Source organism: Eleginops maclovinus, chromosome 8, assembly GCF_036324505.1.
Source record: "Eleginops maclovinus isolate JMC-PN-2008 ecotype Puerto Natales chromosome 8, JC_Emac_rtc_rv5, whole genome shotgun sequence".
NCBI classification, from domain to species: Eukaryota; Metazoa; Chordata; class Actinopteri; order Perciformes; family Eleginopidae; genus Eleginops; species Eleginops maclovinus.
This window is the reverse complement of record NC_086356.1, coordinates 12,791,833-12,806,506: the sequence shown is the minus strand read 5'-3', so window position 1 is coordinate 12,806,506 and position 14,674 is coordinate 12,791,833. Positions and strand designations below refer to the sequence as shown.

The following is a 14,674-nucleotide window of genomic DNA, read 5'->3' as shown; positions in this document are numbered from 1 at the left end:
AATTAATTCATTAAAAATCCTACAATGTGATTTCCTGGATTTTTTTTTCTCATTTTGTCTCTCATAGTTGAGGTATACCTATGATAAAAATTACAGGCATCTCTCATCTTTTTAAATGGGAGAACTTGCACAATTGGTGGCTGACTAAATACTTTTTTGCCCCACTGTATAAATAAAATTAAAAACGTTTGGATTTTTCACAAGAGTAATATTACAAGAGAAATGTACTTTTATTTAAAACATTTTTTATCAGTTCATGATTTCATTCATCAAAAAGCAAGACTAATTTGATACATATACTGTAAATGTTTAAGCCTTATTTAAATTGATGGTCGTTATTTAAAGCCCTTTGTGTTTGTTGAATATTGAGCTTTAAACTACTTACCTTCATCTGACTACATATAAACACAAAGAGCAGGAACACAGGCTACTCATCATTTTTAAAAATAATTTATTGGTCTTTATGTACAAGGAAAAAAAAATAGAAAAACCAAACATGAGTAGAAAAGGCAAATGTACAAGAGAGTTTCTTTACACTGCATTGAGGATGTTTGCTGCTGCTGCCGCCACTCCAGAAACAAACAAAAAAAGTCTACTCAGGAATCAGGCAACATTTTAAACTGTACACAGAGGGAGGGGTGGGGGTGGGGGGGGGCTGTCCACGACTGAGTGAACTGCAGTACCACGAGACACACCTGCCCCTCGCCTGCAGAGAAGGAAACCAGAAAACAAATGCAATATTAATTTCCCTAGGCAATCGTCTCAGTTTGAGCATCAATGGTTTCTGAGGAGAAGGGAGGGGGGGGTGAGGGTGTGTTTGTTGTGTCCCCCTCTGCGTAATGAGACAAGCACTCGATTTGAAGCAACCGGTTAAAACAGAAGGCCTCTGGACGTTAAGTCTTTGGTTCGTCGTGTTACCGTTTTTCAAGTAAAGCCTACAGCGGAGCAGCGTAGTGTTGCTGTAGGCTTGTTCAGAGGGGGGGGTAGGGATTTATGTTCAGTACATCATTCTGCCCTTTTGTGAGTGTTTAAACAAATCATACAACAGTCACCATTGAAGGATTTCACACAGACACCCGACTCATCTCGTACACACCGACAAGAGAGCAAAAAGATATGATTTGGTCTATCATGATCAGTAAAAGCTGGGGAAAATCAGTATTGAACATAAACAAAATAAAGCTGAGTAACATTTCAATACATTGCACAATATAATACTGACTGATGAACCGTTGAGTGCTCGCGGTAGAGAGCCAATACACAAGTTTGATTTCATTAAGGTGGAGAAGTTTGTTAGCATTCATTAAAATAAAAAAAAACGAGCATAATTCAGAGGCAGCTATAATGCCAATAAATAATACCATAAATGAAGACTAATACGATAACATCTATTCGCATGTGATGAAAGTCACCAAGCATGTCAACACGTTCTCAATACAATGTGGTACGCGCATCCAGAAATCCACACAAACCAGAAATCGTAGTCGTAGAGGTTCAGGGAGGTGATATGCATATTGAACTGGACGAAATAATGACGCGCCAAATTACAATTCTTCCATCACATAGCCAATGCAATGACCAAACCATTCTCACTTTAAAAATGATACTGACTGTTAACACTGCTGCTGAGGGAGTGAATGGATGAAGTCTTCAGAGTAGGATGGATTTAATAACACTAAACCTGCCTCGCTGATGATAGGAAACACATTCTGACAGATGGAGACTTAAACCCAACTGTGTTTATAAGCTGGAGAACATATATCGCATAATTTGGTTTTTATAGCGCTTCGATCTGCTCAACACGGCTCTGATTGTTGTCTAAAATCTGGAACACATGAAGAATATCAGACAGCGCACTCTGACATAATTGCAGTTAGGTGTACGAAAAAAACGAGTCTGCAGGGATCATATTCTAAGAAATCCTCGGGGCGCCACAAAGAATTCATACCATGCTTCTCAAAGGGAGGCTCAAGAGGGTGTAATGGATAGAAAAATAATGTTATTTTGTACACTGTTATATTATTGAAAAAGGTATCACAAAATATTTTTAAATCATATGAGGTATGAAAGTATGAAACACCTCTCATGCACGCTCCTGGGCTCAGACACACTTCCTGTCACGGCTAGAGCTTTGATCTAAATTTTTGCTAGGCGATGTAGCGTGGTGCTGCTTCGAATACACTCAGGGCTCGTCTTTGAACTGATTCTTGCACACGTTACACCAAAGGAAACAATGGAGCTCCTTGTCTGGACACTGAAAAAAGAAAAGAAAAAAGCCTCCAGTTGAACTCGAGTGAGTGCCAAACGAAATCTACGCACTCAGAATATTTGTCATGGAATGTGAAACAAATAAAAACCCTGGTGCTTTCATGTGCTGGTTGATAGCTCCCACACACCAACCTGATGTATAGACGCACAACTCGCCATGGTGGCGTTTGTCTAACAGCACATTATGGTCTGCGTGTTTGCAGCCGAGATGTCTGGCGCTTCGTTTATAGCTCGGTATCCACAGGCGCTCAGCACAGAGTGGATAATACTGACTGAAGTAAGAACCTGCAGGAGAGGTACTTTCTGCGCACACACACACACTCACAGACCCACACACACTCAAACAAAAATAGAGTATATTTCCAGTCCAGCCTCTGCTGCGCCCTCCTCTGTCACAGGTTTGAGTCCAGAGGAGGCTCCTCGCTTCATGACAGGGTGCAGTCGTAGGCTCCTTCTTCCTCGCCCTGCTCCTCTGTCTGTTCGGGGGGACAGTCCTCAGAGGGGGGGCGGGGGAAACCTCCAGCAGGTTCAAGGGAGGGCAGGGCGAGGCCTAGAGGAGCCGCTACTCCTCGGATGTCTTCCACTCGGGGCGCCGTTGCCCCTCCTGGCCCCTCTGAGCCGCCGAGCTTGGAGCTCTGGCTGCTGGGCTGGAAGGCCTCGGGCTGCACCTGCTCTGCCGTGGCCTCCAGCAGGTCCTGCAGCTGCGGCTGGATCAGGTTCAGGAAGGGTTTGTAACCCAGGCTGGAAAAAAGACAAGAGAGTGAGGAGAGAGGACAACGTGGGTAAATGTTTGACACCATTTTTAAAAATTGTTCTACGAATACGATCTTAAGTTCTGGAACAATCGATTAGTCCGTTCTCGAAGCTCATTTAAAACTCAACTCCTACTTCTAGCATTTTGTCCAACTGAATTTGCCAATCATTTTGTTTCATATACGCCACTGTCATCGGTGCTTTAAGATTTTGAATGTGCTCTAAAAATAAACTAAGCTTGAATTAGAACACATCACAGTATCTATTCCATTACACTTAAAAGCTTCACCCACCAGTTAGTGGACACCCATGAGTCGACAGCCAATAGGCCGTTCCGTATACTCTGCACAGTTTCTTGGGGAACCTCGGGGCTGTCCAGGAAGCCGATCACCTGCTTTATGACGTTGGCGTCCCGCAGGATCAAACCAATCACCACACACCACTCTAGACAGCCCGCCTCCATGAACACATGAAGGAGATACCTGGAGGGAAGCAGAGAGGCACCGCTGTCAAGTACAGGCTGACGATTCACATTGGATCATCACAGACTGCAGGGCCACGGAGGGGAGAGTTAGTGATGTTTAGTCTCTCACCTGAGCTGCACTTGTGACTTGTGCGGGCCTTTGTTGGCCAGCTCCATGGAGATGTGCTCCAACTCAGCCTGACTGAGGCTCAGAGTGGACGAGTTCTCATCAACCATCATCCAATCACCATCCACCACTGAGCTGGTCTCTGTCAGGTCTGTGGCCGAGCCCACGCTGTACTCCTCCACTAGAGAGGAGATAAAAAGAAGGATTAGGAAAAGGCATGTATTTAAACACATCTCTTGTTAGTAGCTGGTCGAGGATAACAGTTTTTTACCTTTGTTGGTGAGCAGAGACAGGAACGCGTCGTGTGTCTGTGGTGAGTGTTGGTTGGAGTGGGCTGACGAGGCCGTGTCCATGTCCTTGGCTCTCTCCTCCAGCCTGTCCAGCCAGCTGTGGTTGCTGTTATCCGCCTGAGGGGGCCCCGTGTCCATGTCGCTGTTCAGCAGACTGTCAGCCGACTGAGACTTCAACAGCCGAGTGCTCAATGCTTAGGGCAACAACAAAGACACAACATGAAATATTAGGATAGAGACAAAGGTATTAGGCACTGGGGAAGCAGAAACCACATCACCTTGTGAATGTTTCATCAGCCACTAATCAGGCTGCAACAACTTAAAACACACATTCTGCTGTGTTTCCTGGACCCAGTCTCACTCACCTGGGCGACAGCGTCCGTTCTTCAGTGGCGAGCTGATGCTTCCCACAGGAATAACAGGGAAGGGCCAGAGAAAATCCTTGTGGAGTCGTTTCAACGCAGACACGAAATCCTCAACGCGGGCCACGCGGTTCCGCTCGCGACACAACCAGCCGATGAGTTCGAAGCCCAGCTGTGCAGAAAAGCATCCCAGGTCTCGAAGCCGGACCTGCTCCAGGAGGTGGCGGGCGTGGCGCCACAGCATCAGGTCGATGTACATGTTCTCCGCACAGTCCACCTCCCGACTGACAGGAAGAACACAGGAAGGATTAGATGTTGCTGTGAGGACATTTTGAACAAAACGTAACCTGTGTCCATAGTGTGTCCCTACCCTTTAGCAGAGGGTCCGGAGGGCATACTGAAGGTCTTCTGCAGGTTGAACTTCCCCGTAGCGATGGCGTCCGCTGACTGCGACAAACTGATGCTGCGATTTCTGAAGAACTCAAAACCGCCAGATGAGCTGCTGGGTTCCTAAACACAGATACACACAGTTTACTTCTTCATGTTTTACAATAACATGTGAGGAAAAAGCATGACAGGGTTTCAGGCTTGCTAAATCATGGACAAATATCTACCAACCAACAATTGATGCATGTTCTGTGCTTCTGTGAGTTGTCTCTTTATGATGGATTGTTATTAAATGTTATTTACACACCATGATGTCTGCTTTTTTGAAAAGTTGTTACTATTTAAACATCAGGATTGTTTTACAAAAGGGATTTACATGGCAAATGCAAATAAAAAAAATAAAATTTTATTTTATACAATTTTGTTCCCATTTTTTTTCAGGTTTTGTGGATTAGGGAAAACCCTAAGGTCGCCTTCTCAGTGTGGACGGATATGAACACTCTTGAGATTGAAAACTTTGGACGGATTGCAACATATTGCTGACTGATATCTCTAGACCGAGTCACAGAAAAGTGTCAAACAAAGGAAATAAATGTTCTATTTGAAGTTCTCTACCTGAGTGGTGGGTGTTGGGGGAGGAGTATCCATCTCCCCGGAGCCGATGGCTTTGAGGAATCGGATCATGTGCCGGCAGAGGTCCCACTTGCCCTGCTCGAGCGCCGTGTTGAAGAGTAAAGTGGCGTGTTGTCTGCTCACTGCTGGAACCTCCATGTTCTTCACAGAGGGGGACGAAGAAATAGAGACGGATAGAAAGAATGGAAAAGAGATGGAGACTGTGAGCTTTTTTTTAAAGCATGACACCCTGACCAGTTTTAGGTCAGGTATCACAACGATTGTATGTGTGGTCGCACCATGAATGAGACTTTTTTGTTAATTAATAGGCTACAAATGTGTGATAATACAGCTAACTGAGTATGTGGTGTCATCGTGTCCCTACCTGCAGTATGATCAGGTAGGAGGCTGCTGTGTCCAGGTCCTGAGCCATGAGACACTCCTCAAACAGATCTTTGGGGTTTCCCACGGCTGCGAACAGGTAGTTCCACAGGGCGTACTCCGTCTTCCTGGCACAGTGGACGATGGTCTGGAGAAAGAGGGGGAACTCGGTGATGAACTTGGCCACGGTGGGCAGCAGAGGGTCGGGGATGGGCTCCCGCGACGTGGCCTCTTCTTCCAGCACGACGTGCACCATCAGCTCCATGACGTGGGGGAAGTAGGGGAGCGAGGCACAGGACTGGGCCAGCATCAGAGCCTGTGGGACAGAGGACATTAAGTCATGGAATAAAAGCTCATTCCAGCGCTCAGTGGCTCAGGAGACATGTCTTTCGTAAAACTGGAAAAATGAAATATTCTCTGAGAGGCGATTCCTGTAAGTTTTACACTTAGTGCCAGCGCTTCTTAACCTTCTTCAAATGTTGTCAATTTTTGTCTCCTGATTAATGGCTCCTCCTACCTGTTCACCCAGGTTGCGCACCAGCAGCTGCCTCAGGATGTGGTGGAGGTAGATCTGGGAGGTCCTCTCAACGGTGCAGTAGGGGAACAGCGCCTCCAGTGGCTCTGAGGGTCCCTGCAGCCCGTCGTAGAGCACGGTCTCGTTGCTGGCCCCCAGCACCAGGGCGTCCTCAAACAGCACCGCCAGAGGGTAGATGTTGATGTGGAAGGGCAGCATGATGCGTCTGGAGAGGAAGGAGTGGGGCTTGCGGTGGTCTCGGGGAAACAGAGGCAGCCAGACCTTCATGCCCGCTTCGCCGCAGGACAACCACAGGGCCTCAAGCAGGTGGCGCTTCTTTCTGTTGGAGCGGCAGGTGGTCCACACGTTCTCCACACACTGGGCCAGCACCACTGGAGGACAAAATGGAAGCTAGGGGAGAAAAAAAGAGAGTGAAAATCTATCTCTGGTTACTGAATAACCATCATTTGCACTTTAGTCATACAGTGCTGAGCCTCGGCACTTTAATAATGTCTAACATAAGCCAGTGAGGTGGTAGAAGTACTCAGATCTTGTACTTGAGTAAAAGTAGAAGTTGGCTACCAGAGTGTAAGAATACTCTGTTACAGGTAAAAGTCCGGCAATCAAAATGATACTTAAAGTAAAAGTACAACATTTTTGGCATCAAAATATACTTTAAGTACCAAAAGTAAAAGTAGATATTGTGCAGATTGGTCAACTTCAGAATAATATATCGTATATGTTTTGATTATAATTATTGATGCATTAAAGTGTTTATCAGAGCTGGTAAAGGTGCAGCTAGTTTGAATGACTTTGTATACTGCAGGGTAGCATGTGAATTTACTCCAGATGTAAATAAAGTCTGATTTAAGGGTTGATTATATTCCACATCATTAATCCAAATCGGCAAAGTAACTAAAGGGATGAAATAAATGTAATGGAGTAAAAGTACACCATCTAACTCTGAATTGTATTGGAGTATAAGCAAAAAGTAGCCTTAAACAGAAATACAGAAGTGAAGTACAAGTATCTCAAAAGTGTACTTAAGTATAGTACTTAGTTACTTTACAACACTCCCAAAGGCAAGACAAGGCTAGTTTAGGTAGAGATGTGATAAAAAAATTGCTTCGGAATTACAAATCATCAGGGCCAGCATCAAGATCTCCTGCCATCAGCTACTGAACATTTGAAGCATCTGCGATATAAGCTAGCACAGGAAACCAATATGAACACCAGTGACTTGTAAGGAACATTTCCCCATGGTGGGTGGGTGGCTTACAAACGGGGTGAAACAAGTTTGTCAAACTAAAGAGGCTGTCCAAGTATTGGTTAAATGTTTCCCCTGAGTGTGTCTGTAGCATAACAAAGGAAAAAACTCCATATCCTGGCTTATTGTTTGGACCCACCAGCTTCTTGGTGTTGGCAGGCGTCTCCTTCTCCCGTACCTGCGGCCCTGAGCGGTCCCTCTGCAGCATGATCAGCTGGCCAGCCAGATTCAACATGATGCTCTCTGCCATGCAGGCCTGGGATGGAGACATGGAGACACACACACACACACACACACACACGTTAAAACATGAATGTATTCGCACCTTTAGAGGCAATATTGGTCAGAATGTGTGTGTTACCTGCTGCGGGGCTTTCAATGTGATTCCGGTCTCTGTGCGCACAGAGGTGAGGGTGACGGAGACCACCAGGGCGGGGTGAGGGATGTAGCGAGACATGGACACCTCCTGCAACAACTCCACGCTGGCTGTCGGGTGTGGACTAAAACATGAAATAAATGTAAACATTCTTTAAGTCAGAATCATATCTTCCAGGTAAAACAATGCACCAAAACATCCTGACACTTTCAGTATGCGAGGGAACAGCGTTTGACTGCCAAACAGAAGCTCATTTTCTTCAAACGTCAATGCAGTCGATGTTGGCAGACAGCTTGATGTTGCTTACTTACATGTTTTATTCAGGAAGGTTCCCTGATTTAATTAAGTGCTTGTGTCTTACTTGAAATAAATGTCACCAAAAAATGAAGTAAGCAGAAATCCTTAGAGTTCTGGCAACTTTTAAAGGCGCCAAACATTGTTCATTAAAACAATGTCTATTCTGAACAGACTGCTGACAAATACTTCTGTCATGTGACGAGTTCTAGGTCAAGAACTTTTACTAAACGCCCCTTTTCCCAAGGGAAAGAGTAGCATATTACCTAATACTATTATGACTGCTGGTGCTGAAAACGGAATTCCCCCACAGGGATTATTAGAAGTTGATCTTAATCTTAAAAGGGAGAATGTGTGCTGCATGTAGAGAACAGTTATCTAGTTTATTCAGACGATTTTGGCCAATCCTACATTGAAATTCAGAATGCCAAAACATAGAATATAGCAGGAAAAGGTTTAGAAGGGTACAAATGAATGAGAAATGATTATCTATATTATATTTAATTAACGAAGGGTTTTTCTAACTTCTCCCAATATTTTATGCAAACATACAAAAGTAAAAATCTTCAAAAAGATACAATAAAATAACTGCACATTGCAAACCGAATCACATTATACTGTGCTCTTTATTATTTATTATCAACAGGATAACCCGGCATGCTCGATGAAGAATCTTTTCTCACAAACGTTACAGTTAGTTTTTGTCCCGGAGGCAACACCTTTGAATAAGCTTGATATTACAGAATTATAGTTATGAGTTAAAACCTCTGGCAGTATATAAAACAACTGGCAGAAATGCAACAGTGGGAGCTGTGCTAGTTCTGAATTTAAGACTGATGTGTGTACCTGTCATTCCTCCGCTCCAGGCTGTAGAGGCAGATGGAGCAGTCGGCTCTGAACAGGATGATCATGTCTCTGAAGACGTTCAGCAACAGGGTGTCTGACTGCAGCTTAGTGACGGATGCGAAGGCGTTGTCCAGGTTTGCCGAGCGCTGATAGAGCCTCAACTAGAGTCAACAGAAGGAGACGTCAGAACCTGACTTACTCGACTGATACCTAGATTAACAGAAAGGGGAATCTTTGAGAAACGCTAAGTGGTGCGTCGGCCTCACCTGCTCTTGCTGGTCTATATAATTGTAACAGGCCACCACCACAAAGTCCTTCCACCAAGCCAGCCCTCCTGTCACCGTCATGTTCTGCTCCTACACACAGATGCACACACACATTTTTTACTTGGGCAGGAAAGACAATATTTCTCAAGATGTTTTGAAAGCTAGATTGTCAAATAAAAGATAACTACCATCATGTTTACTCCGGACCAAATATAATACTGACCTTCTGTGATTTAACATCTTATTTATCTCAGTCTTCATTGTCACATACCTGAGTGATGTTTCCAAACAGCTTCCATTTCCTCGTGAATAAGGAGTAGTGTGCAAAGCCCCGCCTCCCTGCTACCGCCATGCACTGGCCTGCTGTGTCTATGGCTGCAAACTACACACACACACACACACACACACACACACACACACACACACACACACACACACACACACACACACACACACACACACACACACACACACACACACACACACACACACACACACACACACACACACACACACACACACACACACACACACACACACACACACACACACACACACACACACACACACACACACACACACGTCAATAAGGCAAACAATAACATGTAATGTATTGACAGAGCATAGAAACACTCACAAACACACTGAACAAACAAGGTGTTTTTGACATTCTTACTGACTACTGGTATATTGACGAGTAAGGTTTGTTTGTATGGTCATCCATCAAACAAAATTGTCATTATAGGCTTTTCTATAGCTTGTATAACAATAATTCTGCTTATACACACACGTTGTGAAGGCAGCATGATTAGTGTACTTTGTAAACAATACTGCTTTGTGTACACAGGACTACAGCAGCTTCTGAGTCTGAGCACACATGGGAGAAATGATTACTGTGACTAATGCTAGAGGAACCAGATGCTTATGAACCGGATCATTCCAAAGATGATTTAATATGCTTTTTTAATGACTCACAACCTTCCTGACACTTGACCAAGTGAAGCAGGAAGCAGGAAGCAGCAAAAGCAAACACACACTTACCCTTATAGGCCAGTTGCTCTCTAGGTATGTGCTGTGAATCTGGGGGAAAACAAAAAGGATCTGATGAATAAAAGATAACAAACTATAGTAGATGGTCTAAAGGAAATATAACTACCAAGCACATGCAGTTGGTCTCAGTGCATGATGGGCTTTTATTGGTTGAAGCTTGAGCTGTAAATAATACTGAAATATGCAGACATCTATATTAGATATTAGACTATTCCTGCTTCTCATATAAGACAGTTTGTAGTATTTTCTTGTAATACAATAAATGATTGAATACTTTGGGGTTTAACATTGTGATAGGTATCTTGACCTTTTTTTTTTAAAATCAGCATAACTCTCCACTTTGAATATAGTATTCTCATATTGTATTACATTTTACTGCACTCAGTTTCTTATATAACTATATTTTGTGTAAATAGTTTCTTTTTTTTTCACTGGTTGCAATAACTTTTTTAATTGTAGGATAGGTATTTTGGTAATTTCATTACTTGGTAATAAAACTGCTTCTGATTTTTTGTCTGCTCTGAAGTTAAAATGATTAAACAATTTTAAAGAAATAGCAACAAATCAGTGACGCCTCTGTTGCTGATCCTACAGGATGGCCTGAGGCTGCAGTCAAAAACAATATGTCCCAAGAAATATTTCAAAACTCTGACACTTCTGCATAAATCTCACACAACCAGGTGTGGTGACTGCGTTCCTCACCTGGACCACGTGCCAGTGCTTGTGTCCCAGTAAAGTGCTGAGTCCCTGAGAGAGAGAGGAGTCGGGGTTGGGGGGGTGGTGCAGCGGGCTGCCGTCGTGCGGGTGTAAGTGTGTGTGCAGGTGTGTGTCAGAGGTGCTGTTATCCTGCGAGGGGTCACCACAGGTCAGGTAGAGGCGGTCTTCACCGTGGAGCAACACCTGCTCCTGGTTACTCTGAACCACAGAGAGAGGAGCAAAGAGAGCATTAGTCTTTTAAGTGTGCGTATGCGAGTAAAAAGAACCCGGAGGATATATTTTCCTCTCACCGTGCACGGGTTGACTGTGAGGGCACTTTTGATAAAGTGGAACTGCAGTATGCCGGCCTGCAGGGTGGGGTGAGGAGGCGTCTCCATCTCCTCCTCTTCCTGCTGCTCCTGCCTTTTCTTCTCCTGCTTGATAGGTATCACCCAAAGGTGGTAGCCCTCCGCTCCCCAGCTCTGGAGGGGGGAGAGTTCAAGTCAGTATGCAAAATGTAAAAGGTAAATTACCTAAGAGAAGAGAAGTATTTGAATATGCCAAATAAAACATTTAATAAAGAAAAAGCAGGATGAAGTGGATAGTATTTCGAAGCATTACTTTTGATGACTGTTTTGAAACATTGTTTACATCATTTAAACATTTTATTGTTTTGTGCAACTTCAACTCTCTGATTGTATTCCTTAACATTTAATCAATTTTTAATTTGAATGGTAAAATGTGGGTGGGACGGTATTAAATAATCCACTTGCCATAGAGCTGATTTTAATTGGTTCCTTCTTGGTACCATCAGAACGATACCTGAGGAGGGGGCACAACCATGAGAAAACATTTGATTTGAATTTGCATCCCAAGTGTGTGTCAGTTCATTTTTCTGTGGGTGTGTGTGTGTCCACCTACGCAAAGTCCTCGCCCAGAGTGCAGATGAGGTGAGCTCCGAAGACACTCCACAGCGATAGGCCGCCACACTCCCATGTAACCATGGCAACACTGTAGTCAGGTGACCAGCAGATCAGCTTGACTGGGCCGGTCTTGTTATAAATGTCTGATCAGGGAAAGAACACATAAAGGTAATTATACGCTTTAGTTTTACATTTTTTAGATAGAGTAAGTGCTGCAATGGATTAATTTATGCATTCTCTGACACTTCACAGTGAAACACATTATACTGTGCTCTTTATTATTTATTTATTATTTTTATATCAGGTTATTTTCATGAGGAAACTTAATTGAATATGGTATTTAAAAGCTGCAAATAATTGATAAACAGACTCCATTGTTCGAATGGTGGTGGCCCTATATTGGCTGCTCCCCCACTAGGGGGAGCCATGGCTTTAGATCCTATTACAGCACTAAAACAGATGTGACCTGAGGGGAATAACAGGCCTCTGAACCCAGGACAAAGAAAACTAAAGGAATTCAAACGATCTCACAGAGGAATCTGAGCAGAGAGGAGTAAAAAGGAGTTGTGGTACCTGGGTAGTGTTTCGGGGTGAGCTCCAGTTTGTGTGAGAGCTGCATTGATCCTGTCGTGGTGTCTATCATGTACACCAGCACTGAGCCGCTGTGATGAATACAAACACACGTTATCAGTCATAACTTCACGGAGGAAAAGCTGTGCAGTAGTACACCGTTAACAAACAGTCACGCTACAGGTCAGTAGGGTGCTTCACTGTCAGTGACCTGTGGCTGGAAGTTAGAGCTTTGCACGCACCTCCAATCCAAAAACACAACCCAGGTCATTATTTGAGTTGTGTGTGCAAATTATTCATTATAGAGGCTTTAATCTAGTTCTTCAATTGCTGCCAACTGACATGTTCCCTCTTGCTCATTCATTGGAGAAAATCACATCAGAGTAAACAAGCGTTTTCAAAAGGTGCATTCAGAGTCCCAAATTGTTCTAGAGATCTTTCTTTTCCTCTTGTACAGCGTGACTGATTTCATCCTCTAATTTGTACGAAAAGGAATACTGCATGTGTGCCCGCGTCAATGAGGTACAAAACCGGACTTAGATTGAGAAGTAGAGCAGGGAGACATGAAGAATTCCTGCCAACCTGACAGATTGCACAGTCCATTAGGAGTTTCTGACAAGCACACACTAGGTAAGCCTCGGCACAAACGGACAGATTCTCACACTGGACACACACCGCAAGGACAACAATTTATCTCTGTAACACAGGGATGCAAAACTAACGGATACAGGATTTCAGTTTTGGTAAATATCCAGACAGAGAGACACGCACCTGGCACAGCCGAAGGCCATCAGCCTGTACTTGTTGTTGACAGCCACGCAGGTACCGTCAGTCACATCTGCTGCCCAGACGCCCTGCAGCTGCTGGACACACACACACAGACACACACGCGAAACATTTATGAATAACAGTACACTGAACGTGTGTGTGAGCAAAATATATTTAATCAGCCTTATTATCGACATTTATGTTATGGATGTACGGATCAGTCTAATTGCAGAGAATAAACGCACGTTCTGCTTGGTTGATTGATTTCAGTTAAACACTGGATACATCTTGAAGCAGCAGTTTATAACGCCCACTGTCCAATTTCATGATAAAGCCATTACCTTTCAAATGCTGCCAAGATAAAGTAAAAGCCGCGAGGCCTGTAATGAATCATCTCATCATGATATTCTTTAAAGAAATTGTGCTGCCAGCCCTCTTTATGAAACCAACCATGAAATGTGTTGACCACAACATGTTGCATCATTGGTACAGATAATCGTCTTCGTGTGTCGCTTCTTAAAAGCTGCCTTATCTTACTCTGTGTTTCTAATAATTATAATCTTAGCATTTTTATATGTTACTTCAATGACGCCCACACACACACATAACACATAATAAATCTGTTTATAAATGCCATTAGCCACTCAAAAGTGAAACAAAAGCCCGGTTATCATTTCATTTCCTCATAGTTTGGTGGCATTTCCCCCGTCATGGGGTCAGATGTCACATGCGGCCAAAAGAGGAATCAGAGACTTTCTGCAGCCTTTGAATGACCAACCATTATATCTTTTTTATACGTTTGCCCTCGTTTTAACATCAGCAGTGTCTGTGATCATTCTTACATCTGCGGTGATGGTGTTGCTGAGCGGCGTGATGAAGCCCAGGCGTCTGTCACTCAGCACCACAGCGAAGCCGTCCAGCGTCACACAATACTCCATACAACGGATATACACTCCCTCCAGGTCCAGAGAGGGACCACCTTAACACACACATACAGAGGTTGAAGTATTACACCATACAAAAAGGAAAACAGGAGAGGAAGTAGCCAAAAAAAGTATGTGTATTTGCAAAAAGTCAACTTTGTATTGAGATTTTATTTCCTAGGATTAGAAATCAGGACATTTTGGACATTTCCTGTCAACTATACTAATGTGTGCTCTGTCTCTGTGTTCAGCTGTGTGCACGGGTGTCTAACCTCGAGCAGACTGCAGGTCTAGTGAGAAGGGGATTGTAGTGAGGCAGATGGCTTTGCGTCCGTTGCTGCCGAGCCCATCCCAGTGCAGCACATGCAGGTATCCGTCTGCGGTGCACACCAGTAAGTCCTCCTGGAGCGACTGCAGACTGGTGGGAGGAAGAAGAAGAAAAACAGAAATGAGCATTGAGGTTCAAAAGCTAAAGAAAGAAAGTGTGGAGGAGGAAGTGAAAGAAAAACAGACAGGGGTGGTAGGTAGGAAGTGGGCA

The 14,674-nt window shown here is 43.9% G+C and overlaps 1 protein-coding gene across 2 annotated transcripts in view; it reads right to left on the bottom strand.

The window, feature by feature from the left end:
• Positions 1 to 434: 434 nt before the first annotated feature.
• The window catches only part of ric1 (RIC1 homolog, RAB6A GEF complex partner 1), a 31,747-nt gene continuing 17,507 nt past the window's right edge, over positions 435 to 14,674 (bottom strand). The window contains exons 5-27 of one of the 2 annotated variants that reach the window (XM_063889934.1): positions 14,409 to 14,554; positions 14,056 to 14,192; positions 13,217 to 13,308; positions 12,449 to 12,537; positions 11,874 to 12,018; positions 11,726 to 11,774; positions 11,264 to 11,434; positions 10,959 to 11,171; positions 10,248 to 10,286; positions 9,478 to 9,588; positions 9,207 to 9,296; positions 8,941 to 9,101; positions 7,786 to 7,924; positions 7,564 to 7,680; positions 6,161 to 6,568; positions 5,648 to 5,959; positions 5,266 to 5,424; positions 4,634 to 4,773; positions 4,267 to 4,547; positions 3,883 to 4,095; positions 3,615 to 3,792; positions 3,315 to 3,503; positions 435 to 3,009 (exon numbers count right to left, since the gene is read on the bottom strand). In XM_063889934.1, coding sequence (XP_063746004.1) covers positions 2,694 to 3,009; positions 3,315 to 3,503; positions 3,615 to 3,792; positions 3,883 to 4,095; positions 4,267 to 4,547; positions 4,634 to 4,773; positions 5,266 to 5,424; positions 5,648 to 5,959; positions 6,161 to 6,568; positions 7,564 to 7,680; positions 7,786 to 7,924; positions 8,941 to 9,101; positions 9,207 to 9,296; positions 9,478 to 9,588; positions 10,248 to 10,286; positions 10,959 to 11,171; positions 11,264 to 11,434; positions 11,726 to 11,774; positions 11,874 to 12,018; positions 12,449 to 12,537; positions 13,217 to 13,308; positions 14,056 to 14,192; positions 14,409 to 14,554 — 3,895 coding nt within the window. In that variant the 3' untranslated portion in view covers positions 435 to 2,693. The remainder of the gene's footprint in view (positions 3,010 to 3,314; positions 3,504 to 3,614; positions 3,793 to 3,882; positions 4,096 to 4,266; positions 4,548 to 4,633; positions 4,774 to 5,265; positions 5,425 to 5,647; positions 5,960 to 6,160; positions 6,569 to 7,563; positions 7,681 to 7,785; positions 7,925 to 8,940; positions 9,102 to 9,206; positions 9,297 to 9,477; positions 9,589 to 10,247; positions 10,287 to 10,958; positions 11,172 to 11,263; positions 11,435 to 11,725; positions 11,775 to 11,873; positions 12,019 to 12,448; positions 12,538 to 13,216; positions 13,309 to 14,055; positions 14,193 to 14,408; positions 14,555 to 14,674) is intronic. The other variant, XM_063889935.1, reaches the window with a different exon arrangement.